This window comes from Quercus suber, unplaced genomic scaffold, assembly GCF_002906115.3.
Source record: "Quercus suber isolate HL8 unplaced genomic scaffold, Cork oak 2.0 scaffold_177, whole genome shotgun sequence".
In the NCBI taxonomy this organism is placed as follows: Eukaryota; Viridiplantae; Streptophyta; class Magnoliopsida; order Fagales; family Fagaceae; genus Quercus; species Quercus suber.
This window is the reverse complement of record NW_027069637.1, coordinates 606,080-624,047: the sequence shown is the minus strand read 5'-3', so window position 1 is coordinate 624,047 and position 17,968 is coordinate 606,080. Positions and strand designations below refer to the sequence as shown.

At 35.4% G+C, this 17,968-nt stretch overlaps 2 protein-coding genes across 3 annotated transcripts; one reads left to right on the top strand and one right to left on the bottom strand.

Moving 5' to 3' along the window:
* Positions 1-1,778: 1,778 nt before the first annotated feature.
* Positions 1,779-8,190, top strand: LOC111999619 (DNA-directed RNA polymerases II and IV subunit 5A). 2 transcript variants are annotated; one of them, XM_065778271.1, is made up of 5 exons: positions 1,779-1,907; positions 3,406-3,636; positions 4,176-4,352; positions 4,963-5,076; positions 7,917-8,190. In XM_065778271.1, the coding sequence occupies exons 2-5, from the start codon at positions 3,439-3,441 to the stop codon at positions 8,040-8,042; spliced, it is 615 nt and encodes a 204-aa protein (XP_065634343.1). In that variant the 5' UTR covers positions 1,779-1,907; positions 3,406-3,438; the 3' UTR covers positions 8,043-8,190. The 2 variants fall into 2 exon arrangements, with proteins under 2 accessions (XP_065634343.1, XP_023887527.1); XM_024031759.2 differs by having other exon boundaries at positions 1,780-1,907; positions 3,439-3,636.
* A 3,529-nt stretch (positions 8,191-11,719) lies between these two features.
* On the bottom strand, positions 11,720-17,593 carry LOC111984542 (uncharacterized). Its single transcript, XM_024016165.2, has 2 exons — positions 17,309-17,593; positions 11,720-12,006 (listed from the first exon to the last, which is right to left on the bottom strand). The coding sequence occupies exons 1-2, from the start codon at positions 17,474-17,476 to the stop codon at positions 11,959-11,961; spliced, it is 216 nt and encodes a 71-aa protein (XP_023871933.1). The 5' UTR covers positions 17,477-17,593; the 3' UTR covers positions 11,720-11,958.
* Between the last annotated feature and the right edge of the window lie 375 nt (positions 17,594-17,968).

Genomic DNA, 17,968 nt, shown 5'->3' with positions numbered 1-17,968 from the left:
ACCTAATTTAAAACTGGATCTACAGTACTATTCATACGTTTAAAAATTATTTTGCTATATAGTTTTCAGCAATAAATAGTATCCAAAACAAACCCTAAATGTATTTGCATTATCATCATCTTCAACTAAAGTATTCTCTACATTGCACCATGAGTAGTGCATGAAAGAGCAACACCCAATACACCGGCAACTCGCATCATATGAAATGGGAGTATTCCATTCAATAGTCAATTTTAAATTTGACGAGTTCTTTTTATTTTTTTTAACAATTATTGAGACCATTCAAATATGTCAAGTATCTGTTATATGATTGATAATTAATTTAATACTTTTATTAATTTTTGAAAGTTATTTTTTCTCATATGCAGTACTATATATCAAAATATAAGTAAAAGAATACATTACCTTACCTCTTGTTTTATATGATTATTTTACTTTATTGATTTAAGAGGAAATGATCAGCATGTTTTGTCAGCTGGTAAATCAACTACTACAAGGAGAATCAAAGGAAAAGAAAGTCTAACTCTCTTGTAAAAGAGAAATTTGAAAAGAGTGTTTGCCCTCTTGTTTTATAGATTTTTTTTTTTCAACAATTTATATCTATAAGTAATATGATTATTATTTGTAATTAATATTGTGGTTAGGGGTGGTCGATCCATCAAATTCGAGTTGAGGGATAATCTATCATAAAGACTTGATCCTATCAAGTGCATATTGATGGAACCTGCTACTGATTGCGTGATCGGTGAATCTCCATCCAAATCTCTCTTTTAAGTGAGTGGATTTCAATCGAGTCTTGCATTAAACAAAATTAAATGAAAGCTTAATAAATTAACATAAAAAACAAGAACGAAAAAAAAAAAAAAAAATTGACTTTCTCACATAATTATAACAATATGTAGCCCATTAACCAAAAAAAACCCAGAGCACCCACAAACCAAAATCCGAAGCTAATCCTTTTCCTCTCAACCACCATTAATACAAACTTGATGAGCTCATCAGCCTTGCTCTTTTGATTCTGTCCCTTGTGATTACCGACATCAATAAGGCCATTGGCAAAGAAGGATACTTACAGGCCTTTGGTTCGCTCATATAAGGGCTTAAGTGGCAAGTGGCTGCTAATAATAAGAGTTTGTACTTTTGTTAACAGTTGATTTCAACAGGTAACAATTATGAGTTGAGAGAGAATAATAGGAGTCACTCCTCTATAGTCACTTTTTTTTTAGCCTCATTTTCATAAAACGAGATATAGCTAATTTATAGCTGCTTTTTAAAAACGCATCTTAAACTACTACCTTTATAAAAATTTATAATAAAAAAAAAAAAAAAAAACCCTTAACGAATTGTAACCAGCCCATAGCTAAATGTTCTAGACATTGCTTATTTGCCTTTATTTTCTTTTATTTTAAGATTTTTTTAATAGAACCATAGAAATCAAACCTATACCAACTTCTTTTACAAGTTAATCATTATTTTCACGTCAAATTATAATTAGTTTTTTGTGAGACCATATTAGAAGTAGAACCCAATGATTTTTTTGCAGACAGTTTTAAACTCCAAATTTTATATGCAAGAGATAAAAGACTTTATCTGTTAAGCTAATTAAAATTCAAATTATTTTTTTTAAATTTTTTTTTTTTGGTACTTTGGGCTTGTTTATCTATCCAGACTAGAGGCTAGAGCCCGTTACACAAAAACTTACTGTTGCATTGGGATACGATGGGCTGGGGCCGTTAGGCCCAACAATGGATGAAAAACCCTAAACCCCAATTAGGCTCCCTTTGCATGAGTCTAAGCTAACGTGATAAACATAGATTCTCTCTCTCTCTCTGGCTTTGCAAAGATTAAGAATCCCAGTTCACTGACACGATTTTGAGGTTGTCAAGGTCTGTGCAAAAAAAACCCAGGTACTATAAACACAAACTCAAAGTACTGGTACCCTTAATCCCATGCTTTTATATATTTTGTTGATACACTTATGTAGTTATGTTGTGTCGTGTGTTTGTGTGTTTTGATGCCACATAGACAGTTAAGCTCGCAATTCATGTTTAATATTCCGTCTGGGTAATTTTATATTTTCATATACTTTCAATTTTATTCTAATATTTGAAGTTAGATACATGGATTATATATATATATTTCAATGTATGTATGAATGTATATACATTTGGTCTGTTTCATATGTGAGTCCCACTTGTGGCTGTCTCATGAGATAACTTCTCCATTCATATTATCTTTTTCATGGTCAAGAAACCCTTTTGTTCTTTCTCTAGATTGTGCTTAAAAAAAAAATGCTCATATATATAGTGTAGTTTTATTTATTTATTTATTTATTTTTGCATTTTAAGTTTAAGATATATTGTACCCTTTGGTTGTGGTCATTATGTATTCAACAAGCTCAATTCTGGACAGAATTAAGCTTGATTAATGAGAATGTTCTTTTGAGGATTGTGTTTGTGTGTGATGAACTGATGGTCAAATTTACTCAAACACCAAATTTGGGATTGAACCCGTGGCATCACCCTCCGACCCTTATTTGTTAGGCAGGAGATGCTAATCTGGTCTAATGAAAATTGGTGCGTTCTCCGTATGCATAAATATTATATGTACTAGTGGTTTATACTATTTCCCTGATTATCTTTCCTAAAGGTGACATAGAATTTTTAGGACTAGAAGTGATACACACAGACTGATTCCTCTTGTTAAAGGTTTCGGATGGTCTCCTCAATGAAAATAATACATTCAGCCTTACATATTTCCGAATCCATATATTTAGCCTTTGCAAATTATATATATATATATATATATTTTTTTTTTTTTGATGACATAGGAAAACTTCACTCATATTAGTTGCACGTTGCAGAGTATACTGTACAACAATTCTCACTGTTAATCAAACTCCAATGGGCAACTGATTCCACCCGCCAAAACCAGTTACTGGGTAATCCAGGGGCTAATAATTTGAATATACTCCTTGTAATGTTTTAGCTGGTAATCCAACAGATATATATATATATATATATAGCTTTGTGTAGTTGAAGACATTAAACAATCTTTGCTGGAATTGGAGTTACAGATTTAGTTACTAGGAATTCCCTTCTGCTTATATTATCGTTGTTTTTCTTTATTGTTCATGTGACTGATCCATTCTAATTTGTCAAGGATCCATAGCCAACCCCAAATTTTGGGACTAAGGCTTTGTTGTTGTTGTTGTTGTTGTCTTGCCAACACTTTTTGGATATTAACCCATTGTTCAATTAGATAAGGCATCTTTAATCATGATCCATTTAACTTTTATTAGTTAATTTATTGAAATTTTGACTTTTGACTAAGAAGTAGAATTGCAATATCTTCTCCCAATTTAAAATAGAATCTTGAGAGATTTTTCATGGCACTACCTAACAGACAAGCTCTCTTTTGAATCTTACCCGTTAAAAGATGTCAACACCAGAACAAGTTTCAAGGATATATAAAGTCCGAAAAACAGTGTTTCAAATGCTGAGGGATCGTGGTTATAGTGTTGATGATTCTGAGATCAACATGACAAGACAGCAGTTTACTCAGCATTTTGGTGAAAGAATTAAAAGGGATGAGCTTTTTATCCATAAAAGCAAGGAACAAGATTCCTCCGATCAGGTATGATATTGGCTATCTTTGATTAATTATCTTTGAACTTACATTTAACTTTCACTGATTTATTTTTGTTCTTCTGTCATTGCTTGGGTTTAAATTTATTATGTCTCACTGTTCAATGCATCAAATTAATGGATGCTGTTGGTTTACACTCTCATATATATATATATATATATCCTTGTTATCAAGCATAGATCACCTTTGCTTACTCATGGATGACAAACTTATGCAAAAAGAAAAAAGAAAATGTTTTTGCTCCTGCTCAAAAGCTTCATTAATGTTGTATACTTATCAAGGGGTAAATCTTTGAGAAAAAGATTTTATACAAGGAAATCTAGTGTTCTATATTGTATTATGCTCAACATTCACTTTGTTTTACTTGCAATTTTCTTTTTACATGTTTCTTTCTGTTCTTTCTTATGGTGGTCTCTTTTTGATCTGTCAAATAAGGACCGCTGGTTTGTGCCACATTTTGCATATTTAGTTTAAGTCTGCAATTTTTTGTGTGCTTGCTTCTTATTTTGCTCTTGACCTTGTTCCAGATTTATGTCTTCTTTCCTGAGGGACAAGTTGGTGCTGGAGTAGTAAAGAATTTGGCCCAGCGTCTGAAAGCTGATAATATTTTCAGTGCAATTGTGGTTGCTCAAAACCGTTTGACAGCACAAGCCAAACACGGTGTTGAAGAAGTCAATAAACTTATCCGCATGGAGGTCTTTGAGGTGAACACTAATTCTCTACTGATATTCAACAGCCAGTGTTTATGTTTTTGAAAGATGCCCATTATTGTGCATCTATTTTTTCTTTTTCTTTTTTTAATTATTTATCAAAGGGTGGTAGACTCACTTTGTTGAAGAGTACTCTTTCTAGCCTTCCAACATACTATCTATTGTCATTTACCATTCCTAAATCTGTGGTTGATAGATTGGAAAGAATTCAAAGAAACTTTGGGGGGGCTTCAAAGTTGTGTTTCAAATACCCTTTGGTGGCATGGGATAAGGTTTGCTTAGCTTTTGAGATGGGCAGGTTGGGGATCAGGAAAATTGTGTTCTTTAATCAAGTTTTACTAGGGAAGGGGGGGTGGAGTACTAAGGTTTGTAGGAGGGCCCATGGGTGTGGATTATGGCGAAGTATAAGTGAAGGGTGGGAGAGTTTTTCTCAACATTTGGCTTTCGTAGTGGGTGATGTAAATCAGATACATCTCTACATGTAGCTGTAAAACTTTCTTTTCCTTTTCCTAATATTGCCATGGGATGTTTTGGTAGTACCAGCAACTGCTGCGTTAGGAGCTGAATGATGGTGATCTAATGCTTTTGTCAACTCTTTATGCAGGAAAAAGAATTAGTGGTCAATATAACAGAACATGTTTTAGTTCCTAAACATGTAGTACTATCCAACGATGAAAAGAAGGAGATGCTGAAGAAGTATGGATTAAAGGATTTACAGGTCAGTCTTGAATAACTTCAAATTTGCTCTTCTTAGATTCCAGGGCATGTTGATTTATTTGTACTACTGCTTTTGCAAGCACCAAATGCCACATAGTTCCCCCACCCCCGAAAAGGAAAAGTAATTGAATTCCATTCACATAAGCTCTAATGTTCATGCTCAGCTAAATATTGCTTTCTGATGAAGAGTCATATCCTTACAAACTCGCATTTGTCATTGATTTTTGAAAAGAGTACAAGGAACCATAGTTTCCATTTTCATTTCTCTTGGCTCTTCAAGAGCTTTAATAACGTTTTGTTTGGCTTGTCCTGTGTGATCTTATTTCAGTCTAATTTCTACTTCTGTACATGTTTGAAACTGATGATATTTTTTTGCAATTTCTGTGATTGTTGGACAAAGACCATGGATTAGATGCAGGCCCACAGGATTTATTCTATTAGTAGATGTCATGTGTCTACTTATGTTAATAGGCATTTATATGAAATCTTTGGGCTAGTCCAATTACAATTTGGTTGTGTGTGTGTGTGTGTGTGTGATTAATGAGAAATTGGGTTTTGGTTTATGAAAGGCATGGGTGGCCTCTAGGGAATCTCCCTCTTTTCCAAGAAATCTTCCTCTTTCCCAGAGTCTTATTTCTTGCTATCCTTTGATCTTAATGATTTCCCCCCCTTTTTTTTTCAATAGTTGGGGAAAGGGAGATTTCCTTTGATCTTTTGAAACCTCAACTAGAAACCTTTTTTCCACAGCTTTAGCCACAAAGCAACCTTAGAAAGACTTAAGTGTCCTGCTGTGCCATAATTCCTTCAACATGACCCTCGTGTCAGCCCCTCTCTGCCTCTTAGTTCCTATTTTTTCCAAGCTATAAACCACTAATTTTCCATACCCTTACCCACCACATAATCATTTGTAAGCTGGTTACCAAATTTGTCCCACTGTCATAATCTAATGGTGGGTTTGGTTAAATATCTGATCTAATGTAAAATTATTAAATGGTGTAATGTTAATGAAATGTTACAAGCTACAACAAGGACAGACGGAAGACATCTTGTGAAAGGCTCGTCAACATAATTTTTTAGCAACAATAATATTTTCTTACCCAAATTTTTGTAAAATAATATTAAATTGTAACCAAATTCTACCAATATTGTTCTAATGTCTATTTATCCCATAGACAGACAGGTTAAACACTGGTTGATCATGCAGTACAGCCTTATTTGACTCTTAAGGCCTGTCATGCAATGAATAAGAAAGAGAGATGATAGGATATATTTGCTGAGACTTCAGTAAGGAAAGAGAGAGTTTCAGCTATAAAGAAATACAATAGAATGCTGCTGCCTGAGGAATTACTCACAAGTGAACAGCAAAACTGTTTCTCTACACAGCTGGTTCTGCCACTTAAAATACTCCACATGAAATAATAGATTAGCTACTGGTAAGCTTCCTGCTTCCCATGCTTAACATTAAAGTTACTTTTAATAGAGGTCTTCTTTTAAAAAATTAAAGCTAAAAGTATAAAATAAAATAAAAAATCCTTCTATAAACAATCTCAATTGGCAGCACAAAAATCACTGGCCTCTCAAATTACAAAAGCTCAAGCAAGTCTAACAATGAAAAACAAGAATAAATTGTAAAGCTCTAGTCCAATCCATCAAGGAGTGAAGGAAAAAGGATTTAAGCTTAATGCTAGACTGTTCACATCCCTCAAAACTTCTGGCATTTCTCTCCCTCCAAATGCACCACATCACGCAGTGTGGCACCATTTTCCAGATTACGACATTACAATGCAGGCCAAAACTGCCCTGCCAAGACGCTAACAGATCCTTTACTTGCTGTGGCATAACCCAATGTAAACCAAACACACAAAAAACCAGAGACCACAACTTGGAAGCTATAGGAAAATGTAGAAGCAGATGGCCCATGTTTTCCCCATTTCGTTTGCACATAACACACCAATCGATAAACAATTATACTTCTCTTCCATAATTTATCTATAGACAAAATCTTCCCCAGCTCAGCAGTCCAAGAGAAGAAGGCAACTCTAGGAGGGATCTTTCATATCCAAATAATTTTCCGTGGAAATGAGATTGAGGTAGGCTTACATAACAACCAGTAATAGCCTCCTACCTCAAAACCTCTGCTCTTTGAGGGCCACTAGCACATCTTGTCATCTCCCTTTCTTTTCGATGACATTAAACAGATTAAATCCATAAACCTATCCGTAGCTTCCAGCTCCCAATCTTGAAAACTGAAGGTCCCAATGCATCACCCCATTGTTGCCTTGCACTAAATCAGCTACAGAAGCATCTCTATACCGACTAATCAAAAACAACTCCCAGCTCTGCTAGCTTTGGCTTTGAAAAGAGAACTTTTGTTCATCCGTACATTGTCTAGTTCAACTGCTAAAAGTTCGAATTACATGTGAAATTCTTAAACAGTGTATGCCCATTGTTCTTTACCCCATTGTTGTATGCCCATGTTCTCTTCAAATGTTTATTCCTACAAATCTCGTACTCAAATCTGATGTCTACTTCACATAAGAACAAGATATATGCCATGGCTTGCTTTTCTAACGAAAATCCTTCTAGTTTATAATATTTCATGTTTGACATTGTATTGGATTTTGGCTTCCTCAGATATTGGAAAAGAACCAAGGATCATGTTTACCTTGGATTGCATACCAATTCAAAATTATGTTTGTCCATCTTCTCAGCAAATGGCTGAACCTCAATATTCCTAATCAATTGTGATGTCAACTTAATTTATGATATATACATTGGCCAGCTAATACAATCCTTCCAAGTTCTAACATTTTCTTGTATTTGTTTTCGTATCAAAACCAGCTACCACAGATATTGGTACGTGATCCAGTTGCTAAGTATTATGGGCTTAGACGTGGGCAAGTTGTGAAGATCATCCGAGAAAGTATGACTGCTGATGAATATGAAACGTATAGACTTGCTGTATAAAATTCCTATGGTGCTCTGCGGACACAAGATATAGGGCCTTCAATTACACAAATCTATGAGCATAGACGTAAAAAGAAGATGGCCCAACATACGAATATTTGGGCCTAAATATATAAGTCCAATCATTTAATTTGTTTTTTTCTTTTCCTATTTGGTGTAGGAGTCTAATTTATTTTCTTGCAAGACAATTTTATTTTAAGATGGGTTCAAGTTACACCTGGTATAATTTCAAAAGAGTTACACCTTTTTGTAGCCATTGATTTTTATAAGATCTAATGGTGAGAAAAAGAGTAATTTCTGCTATCATTAATATTCTAGAAATTAATAACTTAGCTGTCTCCACAATAAATGTATATTATTTTATTCTTTATTTTCACAAATTCCCTTCTTTTTTTGGCGTCACCTCTACCACAGTTCCATCCTCTCCACCATAAAACCCATTGGGTTTCAGATGGAGACCCACCCTAACAAATACTAGTTATAAGTATTGATTGTCTTTTCAGACTTTATGGTTAAAGATTGAAAAAGGAAGTATTGATTTTGTTTGCCCTTTAGAGGCAGATGGTACACGCAGAGAAAATTGGATCAATAATTTACAGTGTCTCCTTTATTAAGCTCTCACCAATATCTTTATGTATATGAACACAAACCAAGCCTGAAATGGTGAAATCATCAAGTTTTATCTCTAACAATTACTTCTTTGTTGTAAACTTTGGACACCAATTTTGCCACACGGTGACAGTCCTCGCACATTTTAAGGTTCTGTACGATTCTAATTGATTGCTGCATATGTATTACAAAGTGATAATGGGTTTAGACCAAAACCATCATTTTTAACCAAGGACCAAGCCTTTCCTGCCACCTTCGGGTTTTATCCACCCTTTTTGAAAAACCCAACTCGTTTAAGAATTAAAAGCCACCTCCAAAAAAAAAATTGTTTTTGAGAAAAACAACCTCCACAAACTTAGTTGGTTAAGTATGTTTTGTTCCTTTGCTGGTTTTGTGGCCAACGTAGTAAGGTGGAGCCATGGGAGAGATGAATTGGAGAGAGAAGGTGCATAGTTTTTGTAAAAAAATGAATAATGAAGTGATGTACATTAATTTCGGGGGCAGTTATGTAATTAAATTTTAATATATTAATAATGTGAAAATTTGTGTCTTTCTCACCATTAGATCTTACAAGAATCAAAGGCTAAAAAAAGGTGTAACTCTTTTCAAGTTACACCAGGTGTAACTTGAACCCATCTCTTTTATTTTTTATTTTTTTTATTTTTTATTTTTTTTGTTATTCCTATTAAGTTTGGAACTCTAAAGAACCTAAGATTCAGTTTTGTTTATAGTTTTAATTGAATAATAAAATTTCTTTTGGAAATTTCCCTCCGATTGTTTTGTACTAACTCTCTCACGTTATCTTTCTAAATTTAAAAAAAAAAAAAAAAAAAACCTCTCTCACGTTATCTATCCTTTATTTTTATTTTGTTCAATTTTATTGTTGCAAATCGTTTTAGTCTTGTCATGTCATGTATCATCCTATTTCAAACTTCACATAGATATGAATCATTTTTTTTTAAGCTGCATTCAGTGTTTCAAAAAGGAAGCCAAAGATCAGACCAGCACACTAGTCCCATGTTACATGTTTTCTGGGATTGTGACTAGAATATTTCACTTTGATGATAATTCCCAAAATGTACTTTTGATCTTATTTATGCTACCGTCTTAGTTTTGGTCATATCATTGTCAGGTCATTACTTTTCCTAGGCAGTGAAGCAAAAGTGACACGACTCAATGAAATCACCTGACCAGATGAAACAGGGAATGAATTCAGTGATATTTGGCAAATACTATTTCAGTGAGATCAAATGATTTATATGAAATCAAACATACACTTAAGCCCTTATAAATGATTTCTGAAAAGCCCATTTTTCTAAACCCCATAGTGCTTCAAAAAGCCCATTTTTCAAACCACACTTAACTTTAGTTAGATGGGTATGATGGAAAATCAAGTCCAAAATCAAGAGCAAAAATCAACAATAATTGTGAACAAATATGAACACCGTGGGTGAACGATTGTTCAACAGCAACCAAGAACAAATGCAATAGCAAAATTCAACATTTAATTGAATAGCAATAGCAATATTAAACACTTACCGTAGATGAAGAAACTGCGTTGGAGGAGGATGAATAGGGCAGAAAGGCTGAAGAGGAAGACATTGTGTCTGCACGCTCCATAATATACCATGGTAATGGTAGATGAGCTGTGCAAGGGAACTTAATTTGATTTGAGATAAAGTCTGATACTTGTTTGAACAAATCTTGCCCAAAACAATGATTAAGGTGTGGCTAGACTGGTTAAGTAAATACGGTGGTTGAGAAGATAAATTAAGCCGTACGGATTTGGGATGAATTAGGTGAATTTAGGGTTTGGTAACTTTAATTTTGGATTTGTGATAGCTTTCAAGTGGCCGTTGGGGATGAGTAATGAGGGATTCAAATGGGTGGGTGGGATTAATGAAGGGTTAGCTACTCTATGGTCATGGGATTGCCATTGTGCAAGAGGGAGAGGAGAAGAGAGCGTCGGGAAGGATGGAGAGGATAGAGACTCAAAAATGACAGATGGCGTGAGGGAGAAGAGACGTTGAGGTATAGTCACTTCAAGTGGACCCAATGTATTTCAACCAAACGGTAACATATTTGGGACAACATAACTCAAACATCACCTCAACAATACACCTTACCAAACACATAAACTTAGTGTGATGCCCACGTGTTTGGGCATTTAAACAACAAACAACAGTTCTAAAACATCCATACCAAATGGTACCCATGTTTCCAGTTTCCTTTGTTTCTTTTTTCAGATGATGGAATAAATTTCATTACAAAAGCAACACAACAGATGCAATTTGTCAAAAACACATATACAAGCAGCAATCTGCTACAAACTCATGTTACCTAATCCTACAAATCAAACATTAAGCAAATTTCGAACCATATGATACAACTATATCCTAAACAACTGCTTTTAAAGCTTGAAAATGGTATCCCCCATTTACTAATAGAACTCACTTATAGATGGAATTATAGATGGAATTTCTAATCTGGTTACAAAACCTAGCCCTAGCTCTAAGATATCTGATGATTTGAAGAAGAAGCCACTCTCCCTGTTCTGAATTAACCAATATGAATACCAGCATTTCTTTGCAATCATAAATGATACATTGTGGCTGCTCAAGCTATTTTGCATATGGCAGTGTTTAATCTCCACCCTTCAAGAGACCGAAAACTCTACAACATTATATTAGTCCGCCAATTTTGTTTCTTAATGCCACACAAATTCAAGATTTGTCATATGACTCATATCCGTTCCTAGTAAAGCAAATTTTGAAAAACAAACAATCTATCAACGTGACCCCCATTGAAATCCTGCAGGCAATAGTGTTTCTACTTGAGCAGAGTCTAAAGGAATACATTTCTCTGTTACGTGGCCGGAATTCTAAGAAATTTTGGAAATATTACCACAAGATTTAAAAGTTTTGAGAAAGAGCAGTCCAAGGGAAAATTACAGACGAACCAAAAAAAAAAAAAACTGAAACATTTAACCTTCTCCTTCTTCAGTTCTATCAAGGGTTGGTTTCTAAACCCATGATCATAATTCACATAAATATGCATGATGGGCTCCATAAAAGAAGAAAAATATTGAATTGATCACAAAAGGCAGAACTTGAGCATCAAATATTCAGAATTTTTGACAGCAAAGTATAATGCAAAGTACAATGGACACTGGCAGAACACCATATGCTACAGACCAACAAAAGAAAAGAAAATTGTTTCTCCGATTATGAAAAGGAACATTATGTGGTTCCATAGAGAACCTAGTTCTTACTACTCCCCACAATTATTATCAAGCACTTCTGAAGTCTCACAGGAACTTCCTGTACGGCCTGCCTGCATCCTCATCTTGCATATGCTGTGACCACAGTTAACAATATGTTAGCAAGCTCAAAGAGTAACTGGAAGTATGGAATAACAATTTCGACATGTACTTGCATCCGACCAAATAACAAAAATGAAAATGTTCAAAACTATTCTACATAGTTGTTTCTCAAATGGTAAGGAGAGAAGATTGACCACAGGCAAAAAGTAAATGAAAATGAAGAAGGCTGTGTATGCAATGTGCATTACCATTACATTTCAGTGATGAAACAAAGATCAAATTTTAAGTCCAAATTAGTCTTGGAATAAATTCATATCTGCTGCAAAGAAAGTTCAACAGCACAACTTTGATAGTAGGGTGTACATACAGTCATAGATTTTAATTTTAAAAAAAAAAAATACAGTAGCAAGGTCACATGTTACAAGCTTTTTAAAGGAGAGAAAAACAAAATCTACACACACAATTTTATGTACCATTGCATGTAGAATTGGCTTTAAATAAAAATGTTTAATGTTATTAGTACAAGGGACCTCAAGGGAGTTAAGATAATTCAATAGTAGAGCCTATATAGCACAATAAATCTAAAGATAATTCAATATCCTGAAAAGTGCAAAGTAATTATCTTTCCAGTTTCCCCAGAACTGAATTTACACAAACTTGTATAAAGTAGATCATATGAGGCATATTATACAACTCAAAATGACATTACACTTCTAGAGTTTAAGACTCCTCACATCATTATGAAACAAAATAAAAAAATCTTGTACACCATCCCTCCCAGTCTCCATCCCCACATATTCTAAGGCTCCAATTCTGGAATTCTCACACTAAAGGGTCATTACCCAGAATTGGTCAAACTTTTTTTGGATAAGTAACAAAAATTTTTATTGAAAACAAAACAGAGCCCAGTGTTAGTCAAACTTCAAGTGAGGTCATGGAAGGGGTGACTTAGATATGGTCCTATTCTTTGGCATTTTTCAACAAGTGGCCACTGTCAAGATTGCGCTTGGCAGCCTGACATTTTAACATTGTACCAGACTTGTGGTTGGCACTTCTCACAGCATTCACATAAAATAAAATTCCATAGCATTTTGCATTAAATTAAAAGCTTATACATATCTAAGTATAGCAGGTCTTGTCAACCTTAAAAAACTAAAACCAAAAGCCAAATTGGACTCAGGCTAAATAGTGCTTCCATCCCCATAAGAAACAAGTGGTGTGTGAGGATACAAGTTAAATGCACAAAGAAAGAGAGCAACTTAGAAGACATGATATTTGTGAATGAAAAATAATCCCAGGGATAGCACATTCAACTGGGTATCATGCCTCATGAAGCAGAGGTCACTAGTTTAAATCTCCCATTCTCCCTTCCCTTGGGGCCAAAAAATTCATATATCAGAAAGGTGAAAAAAGATATTTGTGAATGAAAAACAGTTAAGCATGGTATAGCCAGATTCTACTCAAGCAAGACATTGAAATTTTTATCAAATAGAGGAGGCCATCTTTTTCTCCCACTAAAATAGGGTGCTTAGCGTGGTTAATGTAGCATGTCACTAACTTTAAAGAATCATGTATGTTTGAGATAATTTTAATCCAACATAAATGGGGATACTGAATAAAGTACCTAACATTATTAAGCTTATAAATCCGGCCAAAAACTAATACGATTATGGCTAGGAAATAATTTAACATGCAGATGTTTTAAGTCAATTAAGGTCATCATATACCAAGTCTTTGAACTGAAATGGTAGATAATAAACTACTTTGTTTACCTCTCCCTTATACAGTAGAACTGAATAACAAAGCCTACAAAATTTTCCATATCTGTTAACCATGACACTCTACTCATACAACACAAGATTATTCAAATCAATTTTCCAAAAGATTAGATGTCCCATATGAAAAGACTTTGCACAGATATAAAGAGATCAACACGTATCTATGTAGAATTTGTGCTAGTAGCTTCAAAAATATAGGAAGCTCAGGGTCTGTTTTACACTTACTTTTATTTTAGCTTTTTAGCTTATTTGCTATGTACAGATTTTTAAAGCCTCACTTTTTCTAGGTACAACTATACTTTAACCAGCTTTAATCCATTAAGCTTTCTCAATGGTTGAGTAGGTTGTTGGTAATGGAGGTGTTGAGTAGGTTGTTGAAAAGGCCAAAAGATGGAGGCTTTCTCAATGGCTTCCAAGCAAGTCCCAATACAAGTGGAGGTTTGCATATCTCTCAACTTTTGTTTGCTGATGATACTATTCTCTTTTGTAATCCATCTGAGGAACAATTATTACATATTCGTATGGTTCTAATTTTCTTTGAAGCTATCACAGGACTGAAAGTAATTGTTGGTAAGAGTGAGATTGTGCCGGTTGGTGAGGTTGGGAATTTGGATGCCTTAGCTCGTATTTTATATTGTAAGGTAGGCTGTTTACCCATGTCTTATTTGGGTATGCCTTTGGGGGCACATTATAAGGATTCCTCAATATAGAACCCTATCATTGAACGAATGGAAAAAAGGCTTGTAGGTTGGAAGCAATTATATTTATCAAAAGGGGGTAGACTTACTTTATTGAAGAGTACCTTATCAAGTCTCCCTACATATTATTTATCTTTGTTCACAACTCCACAACATGTAGCGGACAGATTAGAGAGGATTCAGAAAAATTTCCTTTGGGGGAGATCTAATGATGTTTTTAAATTCTCACTTGTTGCTTGGGAGAAAGTTGTGTGGCCAGTGGAGGTAGGTGGCTTGGGGATCCGGAAGATTGGACTGTTTAACCAAGCTTTGCTTGGGAAGCGGCTATGGCGTTTTGGGAATGAGGTCACACATTTATGGAGGCAAGTTATAGCTTCCAAATATGGGGAGGCCAGTGGGGGATGGTGTACTAGAGTTGTTAGAGGGACGCATGGATGTGGTATGTGGAAGAACATTAGGAAGGGGGCTAAGAGCTACTTTGGTCATGTGTTGTATGCAGCGGCTGAGGATTTTCATATCAGATTTTGGTATGACCCTTGGAGTAGCCATACTGCCTTGAAGGATTTATATCCTACTATGTTTGCTATTGCTGTGGATAAGGCAGCTATGATTTCTGATATGGTTGACTATACACCGGATGGGGGTGGTAGAAGCTGGAACTTACATTTCCGTCGTGCTTTTCAAGATTGGGAGACAGGGATCTTTTATGATTTTTTTGTGCATATTTCATCCAAGCTACCTAGAGGGGGTGATGATATCATGATATGGCAATTGAATCGTAATGGTGTTTTTGATGTGCGCTCTTTCTATTTTTCATTGCTAGTAGCCCCGTTGGTGTCTTTTCCTTGGAGGAGTATTTGGAGTGTTAAGGTACCTAAAAGGGTGGCTTTCTTCTTATGGACAGCTGCTAGGGGTGGGATTCTTACTATAGACAACCTTATTAAGAAGAATTTACCTCTTGTTAATTGGTGCTGCCTTTGTCGATGTGAAGAGGAAACTGTGGATCACTTACTGATCCATTGGAAGTATGCTCATACCTTGTGGAGTGAAGTCCTTCATTTGTTTGGGGTTCAATGGGTGATGCCGAAGAATGTTGTTTCTCTTCTCTCTACATGGTGGAATTGGTTGGGAAGTCACACTTCAAATGTGTGGAATATGGTTCCAACGTGTCTTATGTGGTTAATTTGGAAGGAGCGCAATGCCCAAACTTTTGAGGAAACTGAAAGACTTGTAGACTGTGTGAAGTCTTTGCTACTTAGAACTTTGTTTGAGTGGGCCCATATTTGGGGGTTTACGCATTGTCATTCTTTGTTTGAATTTCTTAATTCTATTTGTCTTTCTTTTTGATTGGTTTGTATTCTTTTCAGTGCAGTGAGTTTACTATCGTAAATTCATTACACTTTTATTATCAATAAAGTCTGTTATTACCTATCAAAAAAAAAAAAGCTTTCAACAAAAAGTCACATCCAAATGCAGTCTCAACCTTATTCCCAGTTTCCCACAACCCAACAACCATAACAATCCACTCATAAGAGACAGAAATTTTTATTAAGAACTGCATACTCACAACTTCCAAGGGAATTTTAGTTGCTTTTCTTCTCCTTGAAGACAATGAAAGCAACTGCAAGGTCAATGAAGTAAGGTGGGTCTCTACTTTTCCAAGGTATGTGCTTTATTATTTCAGAGGAGAAAAATGTCAAGAACGACAGTAACTTTGGTGCCATTCCATAAGTGTTTGAAACACTTTATAGCAAACTCCAATATATGTCACAAGACAAACGAACAGACCCAATTATTTTAATATAACCTCAACCCACAGTCATTGGTTCTAGCTGCTGAGAGGAAGACTTTTTTTTTTGGCTATATTTAAGCACCCCACAATCGGGGCTTGAACCTTCAACCTCTCCCTTGGAAGAGGTCAGGAAGTGCCATTGGATTACAAGGGTTGCTGGCAAATGGCATTGGATTACAAGGGTTACCACGGGGGTGCACGTGTAACTTAGCAATCAAAATAATTTTCTATCCCATTAACAGTTACCACTTACAAGTGGTATGGGCAAGTTCCTCCTACCAAAAGGGACAAGTCATGGGTTCGAGTTCAGGAATCAGCCTTTCCAAAACAAAAATGGGGTTAAGGACTAACTACCAATCACCTCTCTACAACCCCACAAAAGTGGGAGCCTTATACACTAGGTACCACCTTTTTTTTATTGATAGTCACTACTTTACCAGCCCAAGATTAACATTACAAATATCCAGTAACCAGAATCTCAATTGCACACAACAATGGGGTTAAGGCGGACTACGAATCACCTCTTCCCGACCCCACAAAAGTGGGCGCTTTGTGCACTAGGTACGAGTACAACCTTTTTTTTTTTATAGTTACCAATTTACCAGCCCAAGATTTTACATAGAAACAACATTACAAGTACCCATAAACCATAATCTCAATTGTAGACCACAAGGCTGTCCCCTTCACGCACAAAATATCATAATTATAAGTTTATAACACACTACACTGGTCATAGATTTCAACAAATTCACAATTTAGCTGAAATACCAATTGTAAATTGGTAAAAACCCAGCCGTATTTTTTTCTAGTAAATTTCATTTAGCTCAACAGCTAAAATCTGTGGGCCTGGGTTCGAAACCCAATACAACAAAAAGCAACCCAAAATCAATTATCATTGGACAAACATCATAAGTTCAAATCCTATAGTATGTATCAAAGAAAACCCAGTTCTAGAATTCGACAAAACTACTATTTTAGATGAAAGTGTGATGGGATCTGATCGATTTTGAAGAGAAAAGAGTAGAGCGAGAGAGAGAGAGAGAGAGAGAGAGAGAGAAATGACATACGAATTCACGGACGATGCCTTTGTAGACGAGGTAGGGGACGGCGATGCCGAAGATGCCAACGAGAGCGAGGTTGCGACGAGTCCAACGGAAGTTGTGCTCCAGAGTCTCTCTGGCTGATCCCCAATCCTCTATGAACTTGTTCTTGTTTGCCTCCATTCCTCCTGCCATCTTCTCTCTCTCTCTCTCTCTCTCTCTACCCTGACCTTGCCTTGTGAAGTTGTGACTGTGTGTGTGTTTCTACTTTCTCTATTTGCTGTTAGAGTGAGTAAACATTCACTCTTTTGTTTGGGTTGGTTTTTTGGTCTTGGTTTTTGCCTATTGTTCCCTCCGTTTGGCTACGCCCGCTAGGCTATCCCATCATTTCTAACCGAGAAAGTCTACTACCACACTAATTTTCACAACTCTGCCACATGGCGACTTGTAAGTGGTAGAATCATGGATCCCTCATTTTATTTCTACCACTTACAATTTGGCATATGGCAAAATTGTGAAACATGGTATGATACTCACTCTTTCTACCCTCTATTCTTTTATATTTCTTTTGTTTAAACAAAATATAAAAGATCCCTATAAAAAAAAATAAAAATAAAAAGGCGCTTAAAGATAAAAAGTTGAATGAGATATATATATATTTTTTTTTTAAGTGGATAGTTTTAGCCA